Source organism: Brachypodium distachyon, chromosome 3, assembly GCF_000005505.3.
Source record: "Brachypodium distachyon strain Bd21 chromosome 3, Brachypodium_distachyon_v3.0, whole genome shotgun sequence".
Taxonomy (NCBI): domain Eukaryota; kingdom Viridiplantae; phylum Streptophyta; class Magnoliopsida; order Poales; family Poaceae; genus Brachypodium; species Brachypodium distachyon.
The window spans coordinates 37,883,108-37,906,271 of record NC_016133.3 but is presented as its reverse complement, the minus strand read 5'-3'; the positions used below and the strand labels follow the sequence as shown (position 1 = coordinate 37,906,271).

At 44.9% G+C, this 23,164-nt stretch overlaps 5 protein-coding genes across 10 annotated transcripts; 2 read left to right on the top strand and 3 right to left on the bottom strand.

Moving 5' to 3' along the window:
- The first annotated feature begins 1,360 nt into the window (after positions 1 to 1,360).
- Positions 1,361 to 2,907, top strand: LOC100843183 (2-oxoglutarate-dependent dioxygenase AOP3). Its single transcript, XM_003574439.4, has 3 exons — positions 1,361 to 1,896; positions 2,031 to 2,358; positions 2,451 to 2,907. The coding sequence occupies exons 1-3, from the start codon at positions 1,499 to 1,501 to the stop codon at positions 2,721 to 2,723; spliced, it is 999 nt and encodes a 332-aa protein (XP_003574487.1). The 5' UTR covers positions 1,361 to 1,498; the 3' UTR covers positions 2,724 to 2,907.
- Positions 2,908 to 2,926: 19 nt separating this feature from the next.
- On the bottom strand, positions 2,927 to 6,964 carry LOC100823484 (protein CHAPERONE-LIKE PROTEIN OF POR1, chloroplastic). The gene is made up of 5 exons (XM_003572144.4): positions 6,771 to 6,964; positions 6,563 to 6,672; positions 4,214 to 4,596; positions 3,609 to 3,685; positions 2,927 to 3,522 (listed from the first exon to the last, which is right to left on the bottom strand). Exons 1-5 carry the CDS (start codon positions 6,845 to 6,847, stop codon positions 3,372 to 3,374), a joined length of 798 nt encoding a protein of 265 aa, XP_003572192.1. The 5' UTR covers positions 6,848 to 6,964; the 3' UTR covers positions 2,927 to 3,371.
- A 2,473-nt stretch (positions 6,965 to 9,437) lies between these two features.
- On the bottom strand, positions 9,438 to 11,410 carry LOC100842876. 2 transcript variants are annotated; one of them, XM_024460747.1, is made up of 3 exons: positions 10,299 to 11,410; positions 10,125 to 10,218; positions 9,438 to 9,996 (listed from the first exon to the last, which is right to left on the bottom strand). In XM_024460747.1, the coding sequence occupies exons 1-3, from the start codon at positions 10,630 to 10,632 to the stop codon at positions 9,726 to 9,728; spliced, it is 699 nt and encodes a 232-aa protein (XP_024316515.1). In that variant the 5' UTR covers positions 10,633 to 11,410; the 3' UTR covers positions 9,438 to 9,725. The 2 variants fall into 2 exon arrangements, with proteins under 2 accessions (XP_024316515.1, XP_003574486.1); XM_003574438.4 differs by having other exon boundaries at positions 10,363 to 10,381.
- A 493-nt stretch (positions 11,411 to 11,903) lies between these two features.
- Positions 11,904 to 12,726, bottom strand: LOC100842569. The gene is made up of 2 exons (XM_003574437.4): positions 12,508 to 12,726; positions 11,904 to 12,420 (listed from the first exon to the last, which is right to left on the bottom strand). Exon 2 carries the CDS (start codon positions 12,403 to 12,405, stop codon positions 12,160 to 12,162), a length of 246 nt encoding a protein of 81 aa, XP_003574485.1. The 5' UTR covers positions 12,406 to 12,420; positions 12,508 to 12,726; the 3' UTR covers positions 11,904 to 12,159.
- A 3,249-nt stretch (positions 12,727 to 15,975) lies between these two features.
- Positions 15,976 to 22,236, top strand: LOC100842258 (RNA-binding protein 25). Of its 5 annotated transcripts, none has more exons than XM_003574436.4 (8): positions 15,976 to 16,485; positions 17,522 to 17,775; positions 17,909 to 18,061; positions 18,637 to 19,033; positions 19,119 to 19,781; positions 19,865 to 20,448; positions 20,966 to 21,224; positions 21,677 to 22,236. In XM_003574436.4, exons 1-7 carry the CDS (start codon positions 16,074 to 16,076, stop codon positions 21,215 to 21,217), a joined length of 2,715 nt encoding a protein of 904 aa, XP_003574484.1. In that variant the 5' UTR covers positions 15,976 to 16,073; the 3' UTR covers positions 21,218 to 21,224; positions 21,677 to 22,236. The 5 variants fall into 5 exon arrangements, with proteins under 5 accessions (XP_003574484.1, XP_014756595.1, XP_014756596.1 ...); XM_014901110.2 differs by lacking the exon at positions 21,677 to 22,236 and adding an exon at positions 16,791 to 16,899 and having other exon boundaries at positions 16,343 to 16,485; positions 17,004 to 17,775; positions 20,966 to 21,423; XM_024460744.1 differs by lacking the exon at positions 21,677 to 22,236 and adding an exon at positions 16,773 to 16,899 and having other exon boundaries at positions 16,343 to 16,485; positions 17,004 to 17,775; positions 20,966 to 21,423.
- The last annotated feature ends 928 nt before the right edge of the window (positions 22,237 to 23,164 follow it).

The following is a 23,164-nucleotide window of genomic DNA, read 5'->3' as shown; positions in this document are numbered from 1 at the left end:
CCTTCAAGAAAAAAGATCAAATTTAACTATCGCGAACACAAAAGCTGCTGAGTTTTTAGGCTCTATGCAAGAGTTTTTCTGAGAACGGATCAAGTTTAACTAGCACAAACAAGTTTCTCCTTCAAAAGAATTGATCAAGTTTAACTCGCACAAACACGAACACAAGATTCTGACTGTCTGTAGGGATGTAAACGGCGCCGTTGGCCCACTTATCCAACTTCCCGCAGAGGTTTTAGTTGTAGATTTATTTTTTCTTTTGCTGTCAAAAACTGCTGTGGGGCAAAGCAAAACGGGCTCGAACAGGCTTTAACCGGCGCCCGTTTACATCCCTGACTGTCTGAGGCGGCAATACTTCAGAACAAGGAGAACTGTGAGGCAGTCAGGAGTCATGTTCTGATCTCATCTACGTTGTGTTGATGCTCAGCCGTCCAAGTAGTGCAAATCAGTCAAGGCTGAATTAGTAGAAACAATAATGCAGTTAGACATCATGTCACAGTTACTTACAACTGTTCTAGAAGACCAGTAATCATAACCTCAACTTCTTTGAAGAATTAACGAGACATGTCATGTATATAACCTGGAAAACATCACAATGCATTGGTATTGTACAACATTGCTCCGGAGTATGGAATTAACAAGAAGTAGCTAGTTCTTCCATGGAAGCAGACTAGTTCAACTAAAACCTTTTATTTAGAGTTTGGACCATAATTCTTTGTAACTTGTTAGCATGGTCCTAATCGAGTCCGAGCCGCTGCTGACCGGCCAGTGGCAAGTTAACTGCCACGCTGGTTAACTGCCGAGTCATTGCAAATTGCAAATAGGCCCAACCTTTCAATTCTACTCATTCTGTGGTCATTTCTCTGATTCTGTTAAGTGCTATAGCAGTGTCGTGCTAAGTGCTATGCAGTGACTTGTCGCTGCCGTTAAGTGAATTTGCCTTGACTTGTGAATTTGCATTCGTATAATCATATTACCGTATGAATATCAATGTATTAATGTGTACTAATACATGAGAGAGAAAAAAGAAAAAAGAGAGATGGGACCTCACGGTTGGGATGACGTCCACATCATTGATCCCGACACGTTCGCTGCTTGAATTGGTGTCGTGGCTTTGCGCGTAGCCACACTCTGCAAAAACTTTGCGGTGGGCAGCTAGGCACTTAGGACTACGGCAAAAGACATTTTTTCTGTTGAATTTTTACCATGATGATTTTTTCTAGACTAAAGGCATCACAGATTCCTACTATAGTACTAGTTCGTTAGCATTTTTCTAATTTGTTCTATCAACAACCCACGGTAACTTTGCTAGTTTTGATTAACTCATCAGACGACTGAGATGTTCGTACGATATATAAACCCACGGGTCACATGAACGGTTGTCGTACAGCTCAGCCGCTGACTTTTATAGTTGGTACCTTTACCTGCCACATTTCTTCATCGATCGCGCAAACCAAAGAAGCATCACCAGATTCACGGTTCACAACCCAAAACCAAATCCATGGGATGTTCCAGCGATTTCTCAGAGCAGCAGCAGCCGCCGCTCATGGGGATCGCCAAGGTCGACCTCCGTGGACTGGAGCCCGGAGGGGCCGGGTGGGGTGAGGCCCGGGCCGCGGTGACCGCGTCCATGGTGGCGCACGGCTTCGTCGTCGTCAGGCACGACGCGCTGGGCCCGGAGCTCCGGTGGGCGCTGTTCGGCCGCGCCATGCCGGAGATCTTCGCGCTGCCGCTGGAGGCCAAGCAGCGGAACGCCTCCACCCTGGGCCCCTTCAGAGGCTACATCCACAACCTGCCCGGCATGAACTGGGAGAGCCTGCGCCTCTCGGACGTCAACGTCGCCGGCAGCGTCCGCGACTTCACCGACACTTTCTGGCCGGAGGGCAACCCGGCCTTCTGGTAACTAACTAACTTAACTAAGCTCGCCAATCAACCAATCCTCGGCTGTTTTGCTCTGCCCTGTTGATCTGTCTGCATCCACGATTTTGGCATGGAACTCTCATGGGGATCCGTGTCGAATTTCCGATGTCCAGTGACACGCTGGAGACGGTGGGCAAGGAGATGCTGGAGCTGGAGCGGACGGTGGCCACGATGGTCCTGGAGGGCCTCGGCGTCAAGCAGGAGGAGCTCATCGGCGACCACTTCGACGCGCTCGGCTACGGGGTCCGGCTGTCGCGCTACGGGCTGCCGCCGGACACGGAGACCAGCATGTCCATGCAGGCGCACCGCGACGACAGCATGATCACCATCATCGTGCAGCACGAGGTGGAAGGCCTCGAGGTGCAGGCCAAGGACGGGACCTGGCTCGCTGTGCCGCCCGAGCCCGGCACCTTCGCCTTCGTCGCCGGCGAGATGTTCGCGGTAACTAGGAGTTTTGCTGCTGTCCTTTGCACAAGGCGCGCGCGCATCCCCAATTCTGACCATATAATCGCGATTCTGGACATACATCGCAGGTTGTGACCAATGGGAGGGTGCCGCCGTGCGTACACCGTGTCAGGACGCCGAGCAACCGTGAGAGGCTCTCGATGTTGTTCGGCTGCCGGGGGAAGGACGGCGTGGTCCTGAGCGCCATGGACGACCTCGTCGACGGAGACCACCCGCTGGCGTACAATCCTGTCAAGAACGACGAGTACGCCAAGTTCCGGCACTCCGAGGAAGGGCGCAAAACAGCTGATCCATTGAAGGCTTTCTGCTGGGTGAAGAAGGATGGATTACCCACGGAATGATTGATCCAAGTCACAGTTGGTGCTACTGAATTTTACTCCGATTGCTGGGCGTCTTTCGAAACATTTTCTGTAAATTTAACGTCTCGTTTAAGTTTTCTCTTGGTCAAGAACCGCAGAAATCCCTAGTGAAAACATTCTGATTTTACACGACACAAACTGCAACAGACAGGGATGAATTTCACAACGAATGGGTGCACGATAAGTTGGTAGAACAAAGATTGATTGCACATTTGCAACTGTACGAGTCATGTACATACAGTAGCATGCCACTGAACAGTGGTATAGTACTCCCTCCGTTCCATCATTCTTGTCGAAATATTATATAGGAATAGATATATCCATTTTGGGACAACATCGTTCTTGTCAAAATATTACATAGGAATAGATATATCCATTTTGGGACAAATTTGATGGGACGAAGGGAGTAACATAAAAGTGGCATGCTGCGTGTAGAATACTGATCACTACTCTAACAAAAACTAAAGGGATGGGGACAATCATATCATATACTCTGGGATCAAAAAGGCGAAGTAAGGCTGTTTTGCTCATCCGGAATTTCCAACTTCGGTTGAGACTTGAGATCACGTCAGTAGGAGAAGTTTTGCCGAAACAACAACAGTTTCCAGTTGGAATACCATGACCGAGATTTCACTTGAGGAAAGTGCAACCGAAGAACAGAAATGCATACACAACCAGCGAAGTAAGGAGCTCCAGGGACCAAGTTAGTGGGACAACAAAAGAAGGGATCACTGGAACGAGCAGAGAACCTGCTATCCAGCCACAAACAAAGACTCCAAACCTGGAAGGACAAAGGAATAAACACCATATACATGACTAAAGACTAGTTAACTGCTAAGGTATGTTGCTATGGAAATGTTCACTAACCCCATAGCAGATGCCCTGGCAAGGTTTTTCATCTTGTCATTCAGGAAGTATATGCATGAGGCGAGTGACAGTGCAAGCTGCAAGAGAAAAACATCAACAGTTTATGTTAAAAAATTGTCAGAACATACAATACATATCATTACCAGTGTAGTAGGCTTAATCTTATACTCCCTCCGTCCAACAAAAGATGTCTCAAGTTTGTCAAAATTTGGATGTATCTAGACATGACTTAGCGTATCGATACATTCAAATTTGGTCAAAGGAGACATCCTTTGTTGGACGGAGGGAGTAGTAAATCTTAATAATTACTAGTTCCAACTCCCAAACCACGAGGAATATATCTTAAGTTATTATGAGCCCCTGATTTTGTAAACAAATCTTTTAGCAAGAATGTTGGAGGGGACCTCTAGAAAATCAACTAAACTAGTGCATCCCTTCATGGGTTTATTTTTTACCTATATGATGGAAGAAATGTTCACTAACCCCATAGCAGATGCCCTGGCAAGGTTTTTCATCTTGTCATCTGCTAGAGATCAGGCTCTGATCTCTAGCAGGTTAATTTAAAAGGATTATTAAAACAGTTGGAAGAATCACAACAAGCGTACCTGGAAAGTAGGTCCAGTCTCAGCAGAAGTTGCAATGCTCCAGCCAGCAATAAAGGCAAAAAGAGCTAATCTTCTTGACAAAACATCCATCGATGGCACCTCAAAGTAACCAAGCAGTGTCTTAACCCATGATGGGGATTCTTCCACTTGCTTTCTTAGTTTGCTTTTCAAGTTGATTTTGGACCTCTTACGGAGTGAGTAGCTTTTCATCATTATCTTATCATAAGCACCTTCAATAGCCTCTTCGCTTTCTTCATACCCAGCATATTGTTGAAGAAGGAAATTTCTTGCACTATTGATCTCTTCTTCAGATGCATCGTGATCGACACCAAGAAGCTTGTAGGGATCCCATGTTTTGAGTATTGGAAATACCGGGCCATGCTCTACACACATCAAATAAGCTCAAATAAATACAAAATTGCTGAAGATAGCACTGAAACAACCACCAGTATAACAAAGAACCAAAGATGGAGTCTTATAGGTTCAACATAACAGTAACTGACAAAAGAGCAGCGAACAAGATAAGTCTACACTCTACAGAAAACTTGAGTATCCGGCACCCAGGCTAATTATAAAATTCATCACGAGGTTGATTCTCACACAAGTTACGTTAATCTTTGCTAACCAGCGCTAGCAATTGACAAATAGAAGGATTGAATTGCACGATTACAATCAGCCATCACAAAAGAACCCCCCCCCCTCCTAATTCACTAATTTGTAGGAAGGTACTATACTTTCGGCCCATCGAAAATGCAAGAACAGATCAACCTAATTTGCAGATCTCTGTTGCAGCTAAATAAATGAAAATGACCATTGGATTTCTAGTTTTGAATAACAGTTCAACTATACAAAACAGCCTCTTGCAAAGACCCTGTAGACTCACAGAACGATTATAAAATTAGAAGTAATATTTTGAAGTCTCATACAAAAACTTATGTGCCTAAATCAACCTGGGATTATCTCTGCTGGTCAATGAAGCTTGGGGAAATAGATTTGGTGATCCAGTTAATACCAGTTTCCAGATACATAGCAAGTAATAAGGTAGATATGGCTGACTTATTCCCAATACAGCCAGGCTAGATGTGTTGATTTCACAGTACACATGGTTATACGACACTTTTACCTCACAAAATGGCATTGATGAATACTCCAAGACTTCTCTTGCAAAGAAGATTAGTCTAATTCATGACATATGATTCCAGTTCTACGGGTGAAGAAAATATAGAGGAAAAGCTGTATGGTAATTTCCAAGTTCAGATTTCAGAACACTATTAGAAATTATATAGCAGAAAGTTCCTAATGTATTGCACTTGGTACTGCAGGTCTGCGGCTAGTTGTTTTCTTAACGAAGATAACTAGGAAATAGCGAATCAATGGAAATAGTGAACAAACAACTCATTCCCACTCATCACAGTATTGCACTGCCAAACTATATATCATCCCAAAGGTTCAGCCTTAGCACTTCAGCAGCCAAGCGACAAAACTACCAGTTGAGATTGACAAGCAAAAAGAATGCATGAAAAAATAGACATTGAAATTTTACGTTTTAAACCCTTCCAGATAAAAACCACGAGTGCATGGCGGCAAAATTCACTATATCGAGAATGCTGACAGAACACATGGATTTAACAATGAGTTGCCAACCCATCCTGTGCGGCTTACAAGATGTACTTATAGGTAGCTTGTATTCTGACTTGAGTCAACCTAATCCTCCAATCCAAGTAAAAGAATCTGTAATGCAGCCTCCTGAGCTGTTTCAGGTTGGGCATCATAATTTAGCAATCTTCACCTTGATACTAATTTGGTTCTGGTAGTATATGAAAAACCAGCAAATTCAACTCCCTTCAACTACTGGTATTCATCAATGACATTACTAAGTACTCCCTCCGATTCATAATAAGTGTCGGGGATTAGTATAAAATTGCACTGAATTTGTACTAAATCCCCGATACTTATTATGGATAGGGGGGAGTATCAAATATTCCATGAGAGAACAAAGCATATTGATGTGAGATATCACTACATTCGAAATGCTATTGCCAAATGTGATGTCAGGGTACGTAAATTAATACTCATAATGATCCTGCTAATATGATAACAAAGCCAATTCCTATTGCTGAGTCTGAGCTTCGGTCAAGGTTTCTTGCTGTTAAGTACCGTGGTAGTACCAAGCGAACTATGTCGCACAGCAGATTATCAAGAGTCATAATACAGGCCACGTATAAATACCTGTTGTAAGCCGCACGCCATCTGGCTTACAAAGTCAGCAAGGTATCATCATATTATCATGGGGCAGGGCAACACCAACTATCCACAGCAACAACTGGAGCTAGGGTTATCGGTTCTTACCACTGCCGTAGTTGCCGGCTCCGACGGAGAGGCTCGCGAAGCACCGGGCCCTCCTCAGTTGCGTGAGGGACGCACCTCCCCATCTGGACGCACCATCTCCCGCGCCGTCGCTGCGCAATTCACCAACCCACACGGTCCGGTCAGTTCACGAAGGTGGACGCCGAAGATGGAGGAAGGGAATTGAAGCATGGGGAATAATCGCACGTACGCGTGGTAGGGCCTCGGGAGCCGCCGGAGGGGACGGGCGAGGAAGGATGTCTGGCTGACGGCGACGGCCGCCTGCATCTCCGACGCCCGCGTCGAGCTGCCAGCGGAAGATGGGGAAGGAGGATGGTGGATGGGGGACTAACTAGGAGAGGGAGGAAGAGGAAGCAGAGAAGAAAATGGATAGAGGAAGACGGAGGCGGCGAGGTTGGTGGGTGGGTGCACGTGAGCGTGACGCCTTTGCCAGGCCTTTATGGGCCAGTCAGTTTGGGCCGGGCCTTATGGCCAGTTGTCCTTATTAGAATGGGCCGGTGTGCGATCATAAATTCCAAATGGAGGTGCTGCAGAGCTTCATAACTTCGCTAGAAATGAGCTATCGTTCTTATGTTCATCCTTCGTATAGAGAAACAATAAGCTTTTTCAAGGATTATCGTAAACTGTAGATTACGTACACATAAATCCAAGAGAGAAGAAGAAGCGGGCGCGTTGCATATTAATTTTCATGGATCACATGAAAGTGTGGAACTAAAGCGCATACAAGAGTGGTTGACGCAGTGCGTCAGGCCGTCAGCTCGAAAACGAGAGCTGCACGTACCCTCTCGTCAAGAGTTGTATTACATGTATTTAAACACATTTTAAGAATAGATAGATCAACTTTTGAACAAATTTGAGACAAGAATTATGAAACAAAGACACTACTAATTTGCATTAATTTGCATCGATCACATGGAAGTATGGAACTAAAGCGCAGACAAGAGTGGTTCAGGCCGTCAGCTGGAAAACGAGAGTTGCACCTGCATGTACCCTCCCCTCTGCCCTTTGATGCCTTTTCATCAATGCCAACAGAAGTCTAAAGACAATCTCCCTGACATAGCCACGCAACAGAACTGAATCGTACTTGATGTCCTTAAACACGGAGAGATTTTACGGTACCCGTATAGCCAGAGAAGCAGTACATAAATTTACACTGTTGATTTGGAAGGGTGAATTAGGCATTTGCCTTTTAAAAACAATTAACAGTAAATAGAATTTCTAGTAGGCTGAGCCCATTTGCCCTCGTCTCCTAGCTCTGTACGAGAGTCGCTCGTGTGTTTGTTGCCCGGCCGCCAGCGCTCGAATTGCTCCACCGTCGTCGACCTCGCCCCGGCCTGCGGCCTTAGCCTCTTGTCGACCTCGCCGGCAAGCCACAGTCGGCCGGCAGAAGCCATCGTCCACCTCGCAGGCAAGCCCCGCACCGCCGCTGGATCCGACGTCGACCGGAATCCCGCGCCGCCGGCCGCCTCCATCATCAGTGGTCGATGCTTCATGATGCCATGGTTTGGAACGGGGAAGAGAGGCGGCTGCGGCCTGCGGGGGAGAGACGGGATGGGAAACGACGAAGTTTGTCTGGCGTGGGCCGTTTGGGCCGTGCTGAGCGGAGCAAGCGGGCTCAATACTGCTTTATTGGACCTACACCGTTTATTTTATTCTAGCAGTATACTATCACGTGAACCGTTCGATTTTCAACAATAGACGCCCATATTCATTACGGGGTACCAGAGAAGAATTCTAGACACGACTAGGATCAGTTAAATAGAAGAGAACAGCACTTTAATTAATTTGAGACTATCAATTAAAGTCGTTAGGCAAGCCTGCGCGCCATGCATCATCCCTTGTGCTTCATTCTCTTACCTAAATGTATGTAGCAGGATCTGCTCCCGGAGAAGCAATGTCCAATTTGGCAATCCAGAATTAAATAAGAACCCCATGCTCCACGATAAAACTTCCATGTGTGTTCACCGTTAAATAACTGCGGGATCACAAAGAAGATAATACTTCAGGATCATATGAAATCTTTGCTTAGCGCACGCATGTCATGCGCTCATGTCCACCTAACGGCAGGATGGAGGTACAAACGAATGCATTCTGTCGTTCGAATTGTTAACTGACCGTACGCACCGGCTCCGTGTGATTCTTTTTCTTGTCAACTCCTTTTGAGTGGATTGTGTTCCACAACTGCGTATGATGACAGTACTTCCTCCGTCACCTGGATTTATATAAGAATCTATATAATTTCATGTCACTTATTTTGGTACGGAGAGAGAATGATCCCACGTAAGCGTTTGTTTCTCAAAGGCGATGGATGAGCCACGCGAGGAAAGGAATTTCAGAGTGGCTTGTTTATTTACGAGCAGAGTCAGTGAGGATGGAGAATTGGAGGCGCCCGTACTATCTAGTCTTCGAGCGTGCTTCAGTTCCGTGGCTAAAGTAAACTGCAAGTGACAGTCAATTTGGTTCACTGACTACCTACGGAATATATGGGGGAAAAAGGCCAAATAAAAGAGCACATTAATTAGTTCTTTCACCTGGCACACACGGCACATGTGTTCTTCGGTCGCAGAAGTACTTCGCAGTACACCTGCTTGGCCGATCATGTGATCTGTTCGGCCCTGGAAAGGAAAAGCTCACCAAATCAAACCATAAAGCCATTCTCCACGGCTCAAACAAACATAGCCTATGCTTTTACGTGCTTCTGGTGAGCGAACGACAGTTGACAGATGCAGCTAGAATTGACGAAATATATCCCATTTTGATTGCACACAGGGACTGGTTGCACAGATATACTCTCCTTCCTTTTTCTGGAAAGCTACGGCATTGCAAGCTCTTGGTGAGATACATATTAAGTGACTCAAATTGTCCAAATATGGATGTATCTCTGTCTAAAAAGCGTCTAGATACATAATAAAAAGTCACTTAATATGGGACGGAGGCAATATATTGGATTACATCCATGATCACTGATCAGCGAGAGCAGAGAGCTTCCTGAGATCACTTTGGTTCATGTTTGTTGATGGTTTGTTTCTTACAAGGAATGTCAATCCGTGTCGTACTATCGCCTAAAATAGGTTCACATGTTAACTACGACAGCTCTCTTGAATTAACTTGTGCTATCATGCTATGAGCCTCTGGACTCTGGTGATCAGAAGGCGAGGAAGAAGCGCTTGTTCCTGCTCCTGCGGCCGATGGAGTCTGCGGCGACGAGGTTCTTGGCGATGAGCTTCTGCGCCTGCCGGCTCCTGATCTCCACCCTCATGCTGTCCGTCTTTCCCATCTTGTCATACGCCGCCGCCGCCGCCGCAGCCTTCTTGCCGTTCTTCCCGCCGCCGCCGGCCCGCAGCTTGGACTTGATGCCGTCCACGAACCTCCCCAGCTGCCCCATCATCACCATCTCTCTCTCGGCAGCCAATTCCCTGCAAGAAAATTCAGATGACAGATTAAGTACAACACCATGAGCTTAGCTGAACTTGTGCATCAAAAAATGATTAACAAGCTGTTCGCTGCTACTACTACAAATGGATAAAATAGAATCTGGAGATACCTGTGCAGGAAGAGGAAGAAGGGCAGAGGACAAAAGCTAGCCGAGGCAGACAACTGACAACAGAGAGATGGACACAGCGCAGGACAGACAGGTCCTGTACCAGCGGTGGTTATATAGAACCATGGAATGGAACGGAAAGGTGAGGTGACGGATTAGAAAACGACGGCGCTTTACCTCTTAATAAATGGGGAAGACATTTAGGCATAGCGGGAGTTGACGCTGATGATCGAGTTAATACCTTTATTTCCTGGTGGGAAAATCTCCGTACGTGCGCCAGGAAATCAAAGATCGTTCGTTTGCGTGAGGAATATGGCTTTGCTTGCTTGGTTGCGGTCAAGCGGATGCGTCTGGCTGAGACGTAACGCCGGCCGCCGGCCTGATAACAAGAACAGCCCTCGAGAACTCGAGACCAAGCATGACGTAGTAATATAGTTGTTCCAAGCTGGACCATGGACGACCAAATCAACAGACATATAATCCCTGTGCACGCAGATTTGAAGTACACCATGTGGATACGGATCTCATTCACTCATTGGCTCCCATGTGGGTCATCAGCCATCAATAAACAACTCTGCCGTTGGGGATTATCTAGTGGTACTGCCGTCCTGTTAGAAGGAATAAAATCAGAATGTTCTGAATAACATTCTGTCGCAACAGAAGCCTTTTTGTGTATCTTTTTCTTCTCCTCGGTTGCCTTGGTGTTTGGTTCTAAACCCTCTCTTAAATGTGACAAATATTTCTGTCGTCCTTCTTTTCCGGCGATAGCTGTTGGAAGCCCAGATTGTGGACAGCCAATCAACAAATGTTATAAATCCCTGACTCCATGTGCACCTTCTTGATCGCATATTGAAACAGTATGCATCAGTTGCATATTATGGATTCAGTTCAAACCACTCATTGCGTCGCATGTGTGGGTCATCAGCCGTCGGTAAACAACTCTGCCGTTGGGGGTTGATTAATTAGTGGTACTGCCGTCCAGCTAAAACGAATGTTAATTAGTGATAGTACCAGGGTAGCACAAGTTTCAGGCTCCTTGATTATGACCCTTTGGACGACGCCTTATAAAAATTCCTAACGCAGAATAAGGGGAATTCTTGTATACTTGATCCGATTGTTTACCTGTTGTACGGTTCCGTATAGACACGTCACGCTGCGTTGTGGTCGGTGTGGTAACATAATAGCAGTCAAGTTAATCCTCTTAAATTACACTAGCAATTCATACTACCGGTACTTCTTTTTGAGATATTCTGCTGAAAGATTGCAAGTTTGTGCAACAAGTGGGTTAGGTGGCCGTACGTTATAGTCTTTCGTAAGCCGTTTTTCGAGGCAGGAAAATCCTGAAAAGAGATCAGACATGACATGTTTTTGAAGTTACAACCATACGGGCAAAAGTCAATAATCGATGGAAAACAAGCGGTGCCTTTCCGAGAGAAAAAATGAGGAAAAAAAAACAGGCGCTCGTAGTCGTACCAGTTTACTAAAATTTTAGTTTCGTGGTCACAATATTCTCCATGTGGCAGTCTATTTGTTTTTTTTTATTTTGCGAGGAGTGGTAGTCTATTTGGTTCACTAACTGCATAATGTGAAGGGGAAAAAGGCCAGAAGACAATTGCTCACAATATTTTGGCAAGACACATGTATTCTTTAATTTGCGGCACTTATTTCTCCATGAGCTGCTTGCTTAATTAGATTTTCATTTCATCTGTTGCTCTTGGAACTGACAGCTATACTTCTGCAAGTTTGCAAAGATTGTGAGTTGTGGCCCAAAGAAACACCCAGTTTAATTTGTGCTGTCACAAAAACACCCAGTTTGCATTGAAGGTATCAAGAACTTGGAAGTTGGAAACTACATAGCGTGCTTAGGATGAGCGAGACGATTATACATATTTTACGCGATTACACGGGTCATGATCAGATTCACTGACCGCAGAGAAGATTGTCCAGCTCCACAACCACTTGGTAACAACTATGCTAACGCTTTACTTAGAGCAAGCTTACAGGTTAAGTTGGCCTTCTGAAGTTCTGATCAGAACTCTCAGAAGGCGAGGAAGAAGCGCTTGTTCCTGCTCCTTCGGCCGATGGAGTCTGCGGCGACGAGGTTCTTGGCGATGAGCTTCTGCGCCTGCCGGCTCTTGATCTCCACCCTCATGCTGTCCGTCTTTCCCATCTTGTCGTACGCCGCTGCCGCTGCCGCCGCCTTTCTGCTCTTCCCGCCGCCGCCGGCCCGCAGCTTGGACTTGATGCCGTCCACGAACCTCCCCAGCTGCCCCATCATCACCATCTCTAGCTGATCCCTCTGCAAGGAAATTCAGATTCTATAGAAGTTAACAAAGCACTTGATGTATGCACTGGTATTGCACATGCATAACAGAAAAGTGGCTACCTAGAGCCGCGGCAGATGAGAACTGGGAGAAGAAGAGTACAGGAAGGGACAGACATGTCGGTACGATGGAAGTACTGGTGGTTTAAATAGAACCATGCACTGGATAGGCCGGCGAGTGGTGACGTGGTAGCAGAGAAGGGCCTGAAATGGCTTCAGCTCTTCATCAGAGGGAAAAGACACGTTTGGCGCTGACCAGACGGCTTATTAGCAAATCTGATGGGAAATGAAATATGCGCGAGGAATTGTAATTCGTAAGACCTTTGTATATCCTCCATGCTGTTCAGATACAACTTCGGTTCAGGTACGAGAGATGCCTTGGCTTCTGTCGTAGTACGAACGAACAGCTGGGTTCAGACTTCAGAGAGAAGCTCGGTTCAGACTTGAGAGAGAACAACCAGGAAACGGCAGCTCATTTTTGTTTCAAACCAAATCAGATGGTCGATCTCTGCACAGGACTGTGACGTCTCCCACTCGATGCACGCGCGGTTTGAAATTAATATCGGTTAATTGAATTGGATTGGATCGGTTCGGGCGAGGATGCCGTGTTACAGGTCAAAACAGGAAGATGCAGACGCCCGGGATCGATGTTAGCCTATGTTCTTGGACAAGTATATGTGCACAGCGCACATCGATCTCATATGTGAACGCTGCTCTTGTCAGCTGTTGGTGTTCCTTGACAAAAGCAACCACAGATGACAGACGGCTGTACGCGGAACTTGGCTGAACGAGCGGCACACCGAGCTCGAGATCCTGCGGTTCGCTTTCGACGTAGAGAGAAGAGAAATCGCTGGAGGCTCAGATGATGATGGTTTGTGTGAAGCGAACGACGGGTGATAAGTTGGCCATGCTGCAAGTGGTTCTAGGATATGAGGACATACTTCCCCCGATCAATAGTATTGTCGCAACTTTATTTTTATTTAGATACGCACATAATAAAACAAGTTTAGACATATAATTGCCTCGTACAAATAGCGGCGATACAAAATATAAGTTTTTAAAAAAACTCACAAACTAGTTTTTTTAATGCAAAAATAAGCTGTGTTCACTGAAATGATCAAACTTTTGGAGATCTCAAAAAAAAAATTGTCTCAAATTTGAGATAGAAATACTTCGCAAAATCACTGAAATTTCAATGAAATTTTAAGTCGTGACGCTAAGCACTGTTAGCCAAATGTCCGTGCGTTGCAATAGAGAAACAAACAAACCGTAAAACTAGAGAAGGACGCCAACAACCGTCCTTTGTTGTCTCATCCTTGCGCTGGCCATCGGAGCACCAGGTATCATCTAGTCCGAGGTCGAGGTGGGACAAATGAAAAAATTGCATCAATTGATATAAATCAATCATACCATGAATCACCACAAAAAACAAGAGACATTGCAAATGATCTTCATGATGAATGGTAAAAAAAAACCATCTTTTGTCCTGCCCATGACAATAATTAGTGGAGTGCAAGGAATTGATCTAAATTGGAGTGGCTATAGTGGAGACAATGATCGATGACTGTTACTATGCCTCCAGCCTCACCTCAACCTTAACTACAACCTCTTGCCCAATAACTCACCCCTCTATTTTCTCCCCTCTTTAAATAGAACTTCAACCTTTTGGATTAGGAATTATGGCAACGCGTGGCTGAGATTTTCCTTAGACTGTCTTGTTTGACAACGGGGACTCGACCACGTAAGGTACTATCAGCTGCAGTCGTACCATTGGTCGTCTCGCACTCTGAAAATACGCCTGGTGATGTGCTACCTATGGAAAGTGCTCCATTCACGATTACATTAAGGAAATGTGTTTAAACCCCCAATTTAGTCTTCGTAAGAGTTAAGTTTGTGGGTGAATCCTTGGATTGGTTCTGGTTCAACTTTAGGATGTGTCTCAATTGGAATTTTCCACATGCGAACGAGCTCTTGGCGTAATGGTTAAGGGAACAATTATAGCAACACTCCTCATGTTCTGAGTTCGATTCTCAGTGGGAACGAATTTCAGGCTGGGGTTAAAAAATCCCCTCGTCTGCCCCACACCTTAAGCGCAGACCTAAGGACTGCCCGCTCTCACACGGGTTCTGCCCCACGCCTTAAGCACAGACCTAAGGCCCGTCCGCTCTCACACGGGTTTCGGTGTCACTGTGTATGGTGTGGGGAAGGGGTTCGGGGGTTTCTCGACCTGCGTGAGAAGGTCTTCTTCTTAATGCAAAAGCCTGGGGGAGGCTTACCCCTTTGCAGGTCGAGTTTTTTTTGAAATTTTCCACACGCTATGTAATTACATCGGAATTTCAACTTTACTCGTGTTTAGAAATTGTGGGCCATAAATGAATACCGCGTAAACAGAACCCACCCCTAAGGCCCTAATCACGCCCGTCCCTTGCCATACTATATTGCATCGCCGTAGACCCTAGTGAAGCAAAGTCATGTGCTATATCCCCGCAACACGTATTGTACCAAAGTCCCCACCTCTAGCTCTCCCACCCCCGATCCCTTATTTCCCGATGTTCTTCGTTGACCCTCCCCTCGCAAAGAGCGGCGGCGTTTCTACCTAATTCCCTTTGCCAGCTCATCCTCGTGTGCCGCCTCCCCCTCCCCTCCCCCGCTGATCACCGCCGCTCCTCTATTGCCGCACGCCATCGGGAAGGCATGGATGCTGATGTTGCGCCGCAATGGATCCATGGATCTGGGAGCGGATCCACACGCAAAATCGTTGCGCGTTGCCATGGATCCGTGGATCACGCCCTCAGGAAGGCGTCGATGTTGATCTTGCGACGGTGGATCCATGGACTTGGGCGCAGATCTACGCACAAATGTCGTCGTAGATCTTGCGGCACGCCGCCGTGGATCCGCGGATCTCGCCCGTGGAGGGCACTGCCTCATGGAACCACCAGGAGGCGGCGCAGATCGAGGTGCCGCCGGGGAGGGTGCCGGCCGCTCCTCTCATCGCCCTGTTGGGAGGCCAGCGCAGATTGAGGCAGGAAGGTGCGTATGCGTGGGTGTATCATGTGAGTTTGTTTTCTTTTCTTCAAAGTTCTTCTAGAAATTTGAAAAATTGTAAGTTCATGAAAAAGTTCGAAAGTTCATTGCGAAAACCAAAAGTCGACAAAATTTAAGAAAATTTCATAAAATTAAAAAGATTAAAAAGTGAAATTTGTTACTCCAAAATTTAAACCAAAAGCCTGAAAAGGTAAAAGTGAGGACGATTAAAAAATAGGTAGGAATACTGGAATAGCAAACAAAGCAAGAAAACAAAACGAAAACTGGTTCCCACGGCCAAATTTAGCAGGACTGTCTGGCTGTTCATCATCTCAAAAAAAGAGCGGATCATCTTGTTCATGTTTGCCAAATTTCCATCTGTTCTCGATTGGGCCTGACGTGGGAGATGGTACATTCCAATTCCGACCGGGCCAGTTTGCGGGCCTTTTAGTCCCAACTGCTCTTCCGTCAATCACACTTCACACATCGCGAGTTCACGACGGCACCAGCAATCAAGCGAAGGTACCAGCCGTCCAGCCTCCTCTTCGTGCACGAACCCATCAACCCCCATCGCCTCCTCGGCTGCTCCTCTCCCCCTGCCTGCCATGGCGGCCGTGGCGCCTCCCCCCGACATCCCCGACCCACCGCCATCCACTCCCCCCACCGCGAACACCACGCCTCCGGCCACCGCCACCTCCACCCCGCCGAACCCCACAACACCAAACACCCCGAACCCCAACCCCACGATGCCAAGCCCTAACCCTAATCCCGTCGCCACACCTCCGGTCGTCTTGCCGCCGCCGCCCCCTGCGCCGGTTCCCTTTGCCCCTTCCTTCCGCCCGCTCGGCGCACCGCCGCCGCCGCAGGTGCAGCCGTACGGCGCCATACGGAACCCGGGCTACCCGATGGGACAGCCGATGCAGCCGCCAGGCGTCCACCACATCATGCGCCCGCCCACCATGTACGCGCCCCAGCAGGTCCCCTACATGACGCAGCCTGGCGCCGCCGTCCCTCCCGGTGGGTCCCCGTTCTCCATCCATCTCCATTTACCTCTGCGGTGCTTCCTAGGGACTAACGACATTGAATTTATGCTCCGCCCACGAATTGTGTCTGGGAATGTTCCAACGTTTCACGAGTTGTGCTGTAGGAAATCTGGTGGAGTTTGAGGGAAATCGAGTGGATGTGTCATGCGTGGGTAGGGTGTGGGGTTAGGGTTTAGTGTTGGGATGCATCTGATGCTAATGATTTAGTGTTAGAGCAACTGGGATCATGACTGGGATCCACTCGCTTGATAACGATGACAGGGTATTTCTCTGCTACAGCGGTGGTTGTGCCAGCCGTTACTCCCTACCGCGAGAGGCGATGGCTCATGTTTGATTCTGCTGCTCTAATTGAAGCTATAACAGATCATTTTCTCCCTCACTTCGTGTGGTATGCTGAATGTTTGAATTTGAACTTGTTACATTTACATTGTCTAATTGATTTACATGCTTTAGCTGGCCGCTTAATTAGGCTCAGTTTCTTTATGTACTTAGATCCTTCAACAATGGGTTGTTGCAAAAATGGGCTAAGGTACCATGATTTCCCATCGCTTAACTTTTATGTCAAGTATTTCTTGCTTATTTTGGTTTGATTTACTTTCATTTGTTAATGATAAGAAGTTTAGAGATAGTGGTGACACATTTGCTTAAGCTTTTATATCTGAGTAGTGCACTGCAATGGTGTGAGCTATCCCAAGTTTTGCAACTAACCAATACAAGTACGTTGTCCTTCTCATGGGGTGCTCAGAGGTAAGGCCAGCTTTACCTAGTTCTTTTATTTGAACGGATACTGCTTTTGTTGATGTTGACTCCAGTTATTCTGAACATGCAAGATACTTGCTTGTCTATTTAGTACTGCTCTTATTTCTTTATGGCTTATGGTAACATCTTTTCAGATTTCTATTTCCTTTCAGTGCATTTATTTTCAGAAGATCCATTTGTGCACTATTTGTTTTACTTTCTGGACTATTACTGATGTGCTAGCATAGATGTTTTTTTGTTTGTTTCTTCAGGCATGCATCGTTATCCTGGACCATACACTATGATGCGCCCAGGCTTTCCTCCACGCCCGATGCCTCCGGTTGGTGTTGTGCCAATTCAACGACCAGCAATACCTCTGGGAATCCGTGGTGCTCCTCCTATGGTAGCCCCTCCTGTCAGACCCCCTGCTCCAGCTGTTACATTGGCTGACAAACCACCGACTGCAGTTTATGTCGGCAAGATTGCCCCAACAGTGGACAATGATTTCCTTCGTTCACTTCTTCTGGTATATATCTCTTTTGACCCTTATGTTTTAGGATTATATATATAGTTTACTCAGCTTTTCTGTTTCTGCTTGAATTTGTGTAATCAATCGCTTGTAGCATCTGACTTGTCTTTAATGTTTTCCCATCTTTCAGCTTTGTGGACCTGTCAAGAGTTGGAAGCGCACTCAAAATCCAAGTAATGGAAAACCTGTAGGGTTTGGCTTTTGTGAATTCGAATCTGCTGAAGGCATCCTTCGTGCAACGAGGTTGCTCAACAAATTGAACATTGATGGGCAAGAACTGGTGGTATGTATCATTATATGGTTGTGACTTTGTTGGATTAAGACAAAATGGGAACTTAAATTTAAGTTCCTTTTGGATCAGAGAGAAAGTCTTGGGGCCCAAAAGTTCTAATTTGCAAAGTTCAATTCTTAAAATTTATCTGGAACCCTTGGTTTTGTGACACAAAAGAGATGATTCCGCATTCAAGTATAAACAGATTGACCAGTTAAAATTCTTGGTTGTATGGTTGAGAGAAACACCTCCTTGAATCCCTAACCTTCTCTCTTGCACCATCATTCACCAAATTTGTCTGCTATTGTGTGCCTATGCAGAACTTGTTAGTGATGCTTCCGTTGAATTGTTGCGACCAACATTTGGATAAATAAACTATACAATATTTAGCACTATTTGCATAAAGAACATGTTTAGCTTAAAAGTTCTTCATGGTGTAGCATATCGTGATTGTTTTATTTATTTTAGATGGTTAGTTACTTATTTTCTGTTTAATTTCTGTTTGCAATTTCTTTTGCATATGTTCTCAAAGTAATTATAATGCTATTACATATTCTATGTGTCCTTACATTTTTATTTAACACCAGGTTAATATTAATGATGCCACCAAAGAGTACCTGAAGAGACATGTCGAACAGAAGAAGAAAATGCTGGAGAACACCAAACAAAAGGAAGAAGGAGGTGGTGATGGAACTTCTTCTGTCGCTGATAATGAATCATCAAAGCTTATTCCTGATAAGACAGAGGAAACAGAAGATGCTGGAGACAAGGACAATGAAGAAAGCACTAAGAAATTTGGGATAGTTACAGATGACGATTCTGAGGCTGATAAGGAAGCTGCAGAAAAAATAAATAGTATGATTGAAGAGTGGTTAAAGACTCGACCACCGCCGCCACCGCCGCCACCACCACCGGTTCTACCGCCTGCTGACATCTCATTCAAACATAAGGACGGAGAGTCTGGTGTTGACATGACAAAAACTGGTATAGAATGATGCTGACTATTTTATTCTTCCGAAAGTTGCATTTGAATAATTGAATTGCCTTACATACTTCATTGCCGATGCAGATTCTGAAGATAAGAACGGCGATGACATTGATAAAAGGGCTGTTAATGAAACTGAAAAAACAGAAGCTGGCTCTCCTGACAGGAGAAAGGATAGAGAGCATGATAAGGAGAAGCGTGAAAAGGATAAAGAACTTCAAAGATATGAGCGTGAGCGTGAGCGTGAAAGAGTCAGGAGGGATAGAGATAAGGAATACAAGTATAGAGAAGTGGAAAGGCAGTACAAGGATCATCTTAAGGATTGGGAAACCAGGGAGAGGGAGAAAGAAAGTCAAAGACAATACGAGAAGGAGCGGGAGAAGGAAAAAGAACGTGAACGTAGAAGGGAGATTTTGAAGCAAGAAGATGATAGTGATGAGGAGGATACAAGGAAAAGAAGACGAAGGGGCAGTAGCACACTTGAAGAGAGGAAAAGGAGGAGGCAACGTGAGAAACATGAAGACTTGCTGGATAAATTAAGAGAGGAAGAGGAAATTGCTGACGCTAGGAGGCGTGCTTTAGAGCTGCAACGGCAGGCGGATGAAGCCGCTGCGGCGGCGGCCGCGGTAGAGTCTGCTACACCTATGGAGGTTGATGGTGATGAAGAAAAGGAAAGAAATGAACAAAAGAAGCCGATTGTTTCTGATGATGATAACATTGTCAACTTTGCTAATGGTGTTGATGCAGGTGAGTGTGAATATTTGTCCCCAATATTTTTATCGCATTAGCTACAATATATTCCAACCTTTCCTTCTGTTTCCATTCCACAGGTGAAGGCACTCACAAGGACAACAATGGTGATGACGCAACCATGGCACAAGGTCAAATTCCAGACCCCAAACAGAATAGCAATGGTCCAGCAAAGAAACTGGGTTTCGGTCTGATTGGATCTGGTAAGCGGACGTCAGTCCCATCAGTTTTTGCTGAAGAGGATGATGAGGATAACAAGGATAAACGGATAAGACCTTTAGTACCCATCGATTACTCCACTGAGGAATTGCAAGCTGTTGAGGCAGATTCTTCTGCTGGCCAACCAAATATTGTAGCAGCTGCTGAGTTTGCCAAGCGCATTTTGGTATCTAATCCTAAGGAAGAGAAGCCTGAAACCGAGAAGGATAGGAGTAGGAGATCCACTGATAGATCAAGCCAGAGGGATAAAATTCGAAATGATGAAGATGGTGCTCGCATTAGTGATGACAGAAGAGAAAAGATGCATGATCGAGACAGAGATAGGCATGATAAGCCCAAGTCTGAGAATAAAAAGATTTTGGATGCAAAGCAATTGATTGACATGATTCCGAGGACAAAGGAGGAGCTTTTCTCATATGATATTAATTGGGCAATATATGAAAAGGTGAATTGATTTCTTGACTCTGCACTTTTGGTACTTAAAGTTGGATTATGTTTTGTTTCTTCAGCCGTTGTTAAGTTATTGTCATTTCTTTGTGCATGCATGTTATTCCTGTTAACCATGAAGTCTTTATGGAGTCACTTAATTAAATTTGTAACACTCCTTGAACTGTTGCAGAGCTGACGACAGCCGAGTTTAGGTTTCTTGTTGGAATAGATATGTGATCCAACCCAAAAAAAAATTTGACGTTTATAATGTCAAACCTCATGGTATCTTCATAGAGTAACATCCGTAATTTACTAATACGGAGTAGTTTGTTATGTACCATCTGTAGGCTATAGGTCTTTTGACTATTGCTAGCACTTGAAAGTTGGGTCAGATGGGTTTTACTCTGCATTATTTACTTTAGCTCGAATTAAATGCTATTATCAGATGGGTTTTACTCTTGTGTCAGATGGGTTTTACTCGTGTTCGCATCGCGTTTGTATTAAATGCTATTATCATCTTTTTTTTGTGGCAGCATGAATTGCATGAAAGAATGAGGCCTTGGATTTCAAAAAAGATAATCGAATATCTTGGCGAGGAGGAATCCACTTTGGTGGAATATATTGTGTCGTGCACAAAAGATCATGTTCATGCGTCTAAAATGCTGGAGCTCCTACAGTCAATTTTGGATGTTGAAGCTGAAATGTTTGTTCTGAAGATGTGGAGGATGCTAATATTTGAAATTAAGAAAGTTGAAGCAGGACTATCCGGAAGAGGAAAGGCATGAAGTTGAGGTTACTGCCCTGTACAACATTTTCTACTTTTTGTCGGCAATTGTTCTTTTTACCTGTGAGCTTATATTGTAAGACAGCATCTGTAAACATATAAATGGGATTGAAATTGGTGGTTCCATATGTTCTGGTATCTACTGTAGGAATGTATACATGAACTGGTCATAACAGACATTTTTCATCAAAAAATTTCTTTTTATTGTCTCCACTCTCTACTACCTCTGTTTCAAATTGCAAAACGTTTTGGTAGGCCAAAATAACCTACCAAAACATCCTACATTTTGAAACAGAAGTAGGTCATTGGAGAATTTCTTCCTTGGTCGGTTGTCAGAATTGACTTCAAATAAAGTTAGCCGGTGAGCATTTATTTATTCCACCAGAGCGCTTAGTTGCTTTCCATTTCCAGTTTGATGCAAAATTGCTACATATGTAACTTGTAATGTTTTCTGCTGCAGACTGAAAAGCGAAAAGGATGTTATTCGAATTGAACTATGCGTCAGAAGTAGCAACCGCTCCTCCTCAGACTACGTTGTCCTTCGGGGTCAGCGCAGCTGCATGACTACTGTGTCCATGGCGGCTTGAGCTGGCTTGGTCGCTTGGAGTTTGCGGTCATGGGATTCCTTGGTTGAAGATGAACAGAGCGGGAGGTCGAACAGCTAGCTTGGTAATTTTCTGTGGCATACATGCAGCCAGATCGTGGCATGCCGTGAAAATCATGCTCAAAGATGAAACTGGGAGAAAAAGAAGGATGAATTGTACAGTTTAGTGAACTTTCTCCTTTTATTTGCCCTTGCCAGCATCGTAGAACTTAAGAGTTAAAATCTTGCGACTGTTTATCTAGGATTGTGTGTATTGTTCCAAATAGTTACATGAAATCAATATGTAAATCGTGTTGATGGCGTGATAGAGAACAAATTAGAAAGGGCTTTTACATGTTTCTTTTACATTTTAGAGTCAAGAATGGTAGACGATTTTGTTGAAGACGGTGGTTCTTGCTCAATTGTGTCGATTCACCGATGATAGAGATTTGTTGTTGTTGACCGCCAAATTTAATAATAATAAAGAAAGTTACAGGGCAACTCATTCCTCGAAGTACGTGCCCGGATAGCCCAAAATCTCGATAGTTAGCTCTAGGTCTTCCAGTAAAAAAACAACGTCCATGAAGGCGTGTAGGTGCACTATTACGTGGTAGGGGTTGCAATTTTTCTCGCATTTTCGTTTTTTCACTCAAACTTTGCTTCTTATCTTTTTTTTAAAATATTGGCGAATCAAATGATATTTTTGTTCTAATTTCTGCCACTTCTTTTCCCTCTGAATCAAACATTTTTTTGCCATAATGTGCTGTTACTATTATTCACAAGTATAGAGTTCTAATCCTAGATGGAAAAATAAATCTCTCTTACCTCGAGTGCACATGCCTGCTCGATTGTTGATGCCGATTGTTGAGAGTCACGTCACACATAATGCCCTTGAAGACTTTAAGATTGACTGCATGCAAGAACTCTCTCAACTAGCCTGCCACCAGACTATAGTTATAGACTTTCCCGTCTTTGATTTGCGACTCACTATTCTTGTTTTCAGGATGTGCAAAGTTGCATGCTATCGTTTGGAGAACTTTGTAACCCTTGATAGGCAAGCTAAACTAGGACAAGCCTTGGTGAGTCACCGTGACATGGCTCGGTCCACATGATAGCTTTTACTCCCCAATACGAGACGGGAGACTTTTTAATTATGCACAAATTTGTGTTTGGTCAATAGTTAATAATTTAAAATCACATGAGTAGATTGTCACATACTGGCCTCTTATGCCTTTTGTTAAACTTAGACTTTCCAAGACATAACTTACTTCCGCATGTGCTTGGAGCTTGCTCAAGAGACCATAGTTTGTATAAACCCTGTTAAACTTAATACTCAAATGAGTATTGTACTCTCTCCATCTCATA

Excerpts from the sequence above, each read along its gene's own strand:
- LOC100843183 (XM_003574439.4), top strand. The coding sequence starts at position 1,499 with ATGGGATGTTCCAGCGATTTCTCAGAGCAGCAGCAGCCGCCGCTCATG. Across the intron at positions 1,897-2,030 it reads GAGGGCAACCCGGCCTTCTG|TGACACGCTGGAGACGGTGG; the intron begins GTAACTAACTAA and ends TCCGATGTCCAG. Across the intron at positions 2,359-2,450 it reads TCGCCGGCGAGATGTTCGCG|GTTGTGACCAATGGGAGGGT; the intron begins GTAACTAGGAGT and ends CATACATCGCAG.
- LOC100823484 (XM_003572144.4), bottom strand. The coding sequence starts at position 6,847 with ATGCAGGCGGCCGTCGCCGTCAGCCAGACATCCTTCCTCGCCCGTCCC. Across the intron at positions 4,597-6,562 it reads AGCCGGCAACTACGGCAGTG|AGCATGGCCCGGTATTTCCA; the intron begins GTAAGAACCGAT and ends TGATGTGTGTAG. Across the intron at positions 3,686-4,213 it reads AGACTGGACCTACTTTCCAG|CTTGCACTGTCACTCGCCTC; the intron begins GTACGCTTGTTG and ends TTTCTCTTGCAG.
- LOC100842876 (XM_024460747.1), bottom strand. The coding sequence starts at position 10,632 with ATGGTGTACTTCAAATCTGCGTGCACAGGGATTATATGTCTGTTGATT. Across the intron at positions 10,219-10,298 it reads TCTTCCCCATTTATTAAGAG|GACCTGTCTGTCCTGCGCTG; the intron begins GTAAAGCGCCGT and ends CCGCTGGTACAG. Across the intron at positions 9,997-10,124 it reads TTCTTCCTCTTCCTGCACAG|GGAATTGGCTGCCGAGAGAG; the intron begins GTATCTCCAGAT and ends ATTTTCTTGCAG.
- LOC100842569 (XM_003574437.4), bottom strand. The coding sequence starts at position 12,405 with ATGGTGATGATGGGGCAGCTGGGGAGGTTCGTGGACGGCATCAAGTCC.
- LOC100842258 (XM_003574436.4), top strand. The coding sequence starts at position 16,074 with ATGGCGGCCGTGGCGCCTCCCCCCGACATCCCCGACCCACCGCCATCC. Across the intron at positions 16,486-17,521 it reads TGGCGCCGCCGTCCCTCCCG|GCATGCATCGTTATCCTGGA; the intron begins GTGGGTCCCCGT and ends TTGTTTCTTCAG. Across the intron at positions 18,062-18,636 it reads TTGATGGGCAAGAACTGGTG|GTTAATATTAATGATGCCAC; the intron begins GTATGTATCATT and ends ATTTAACACCAG.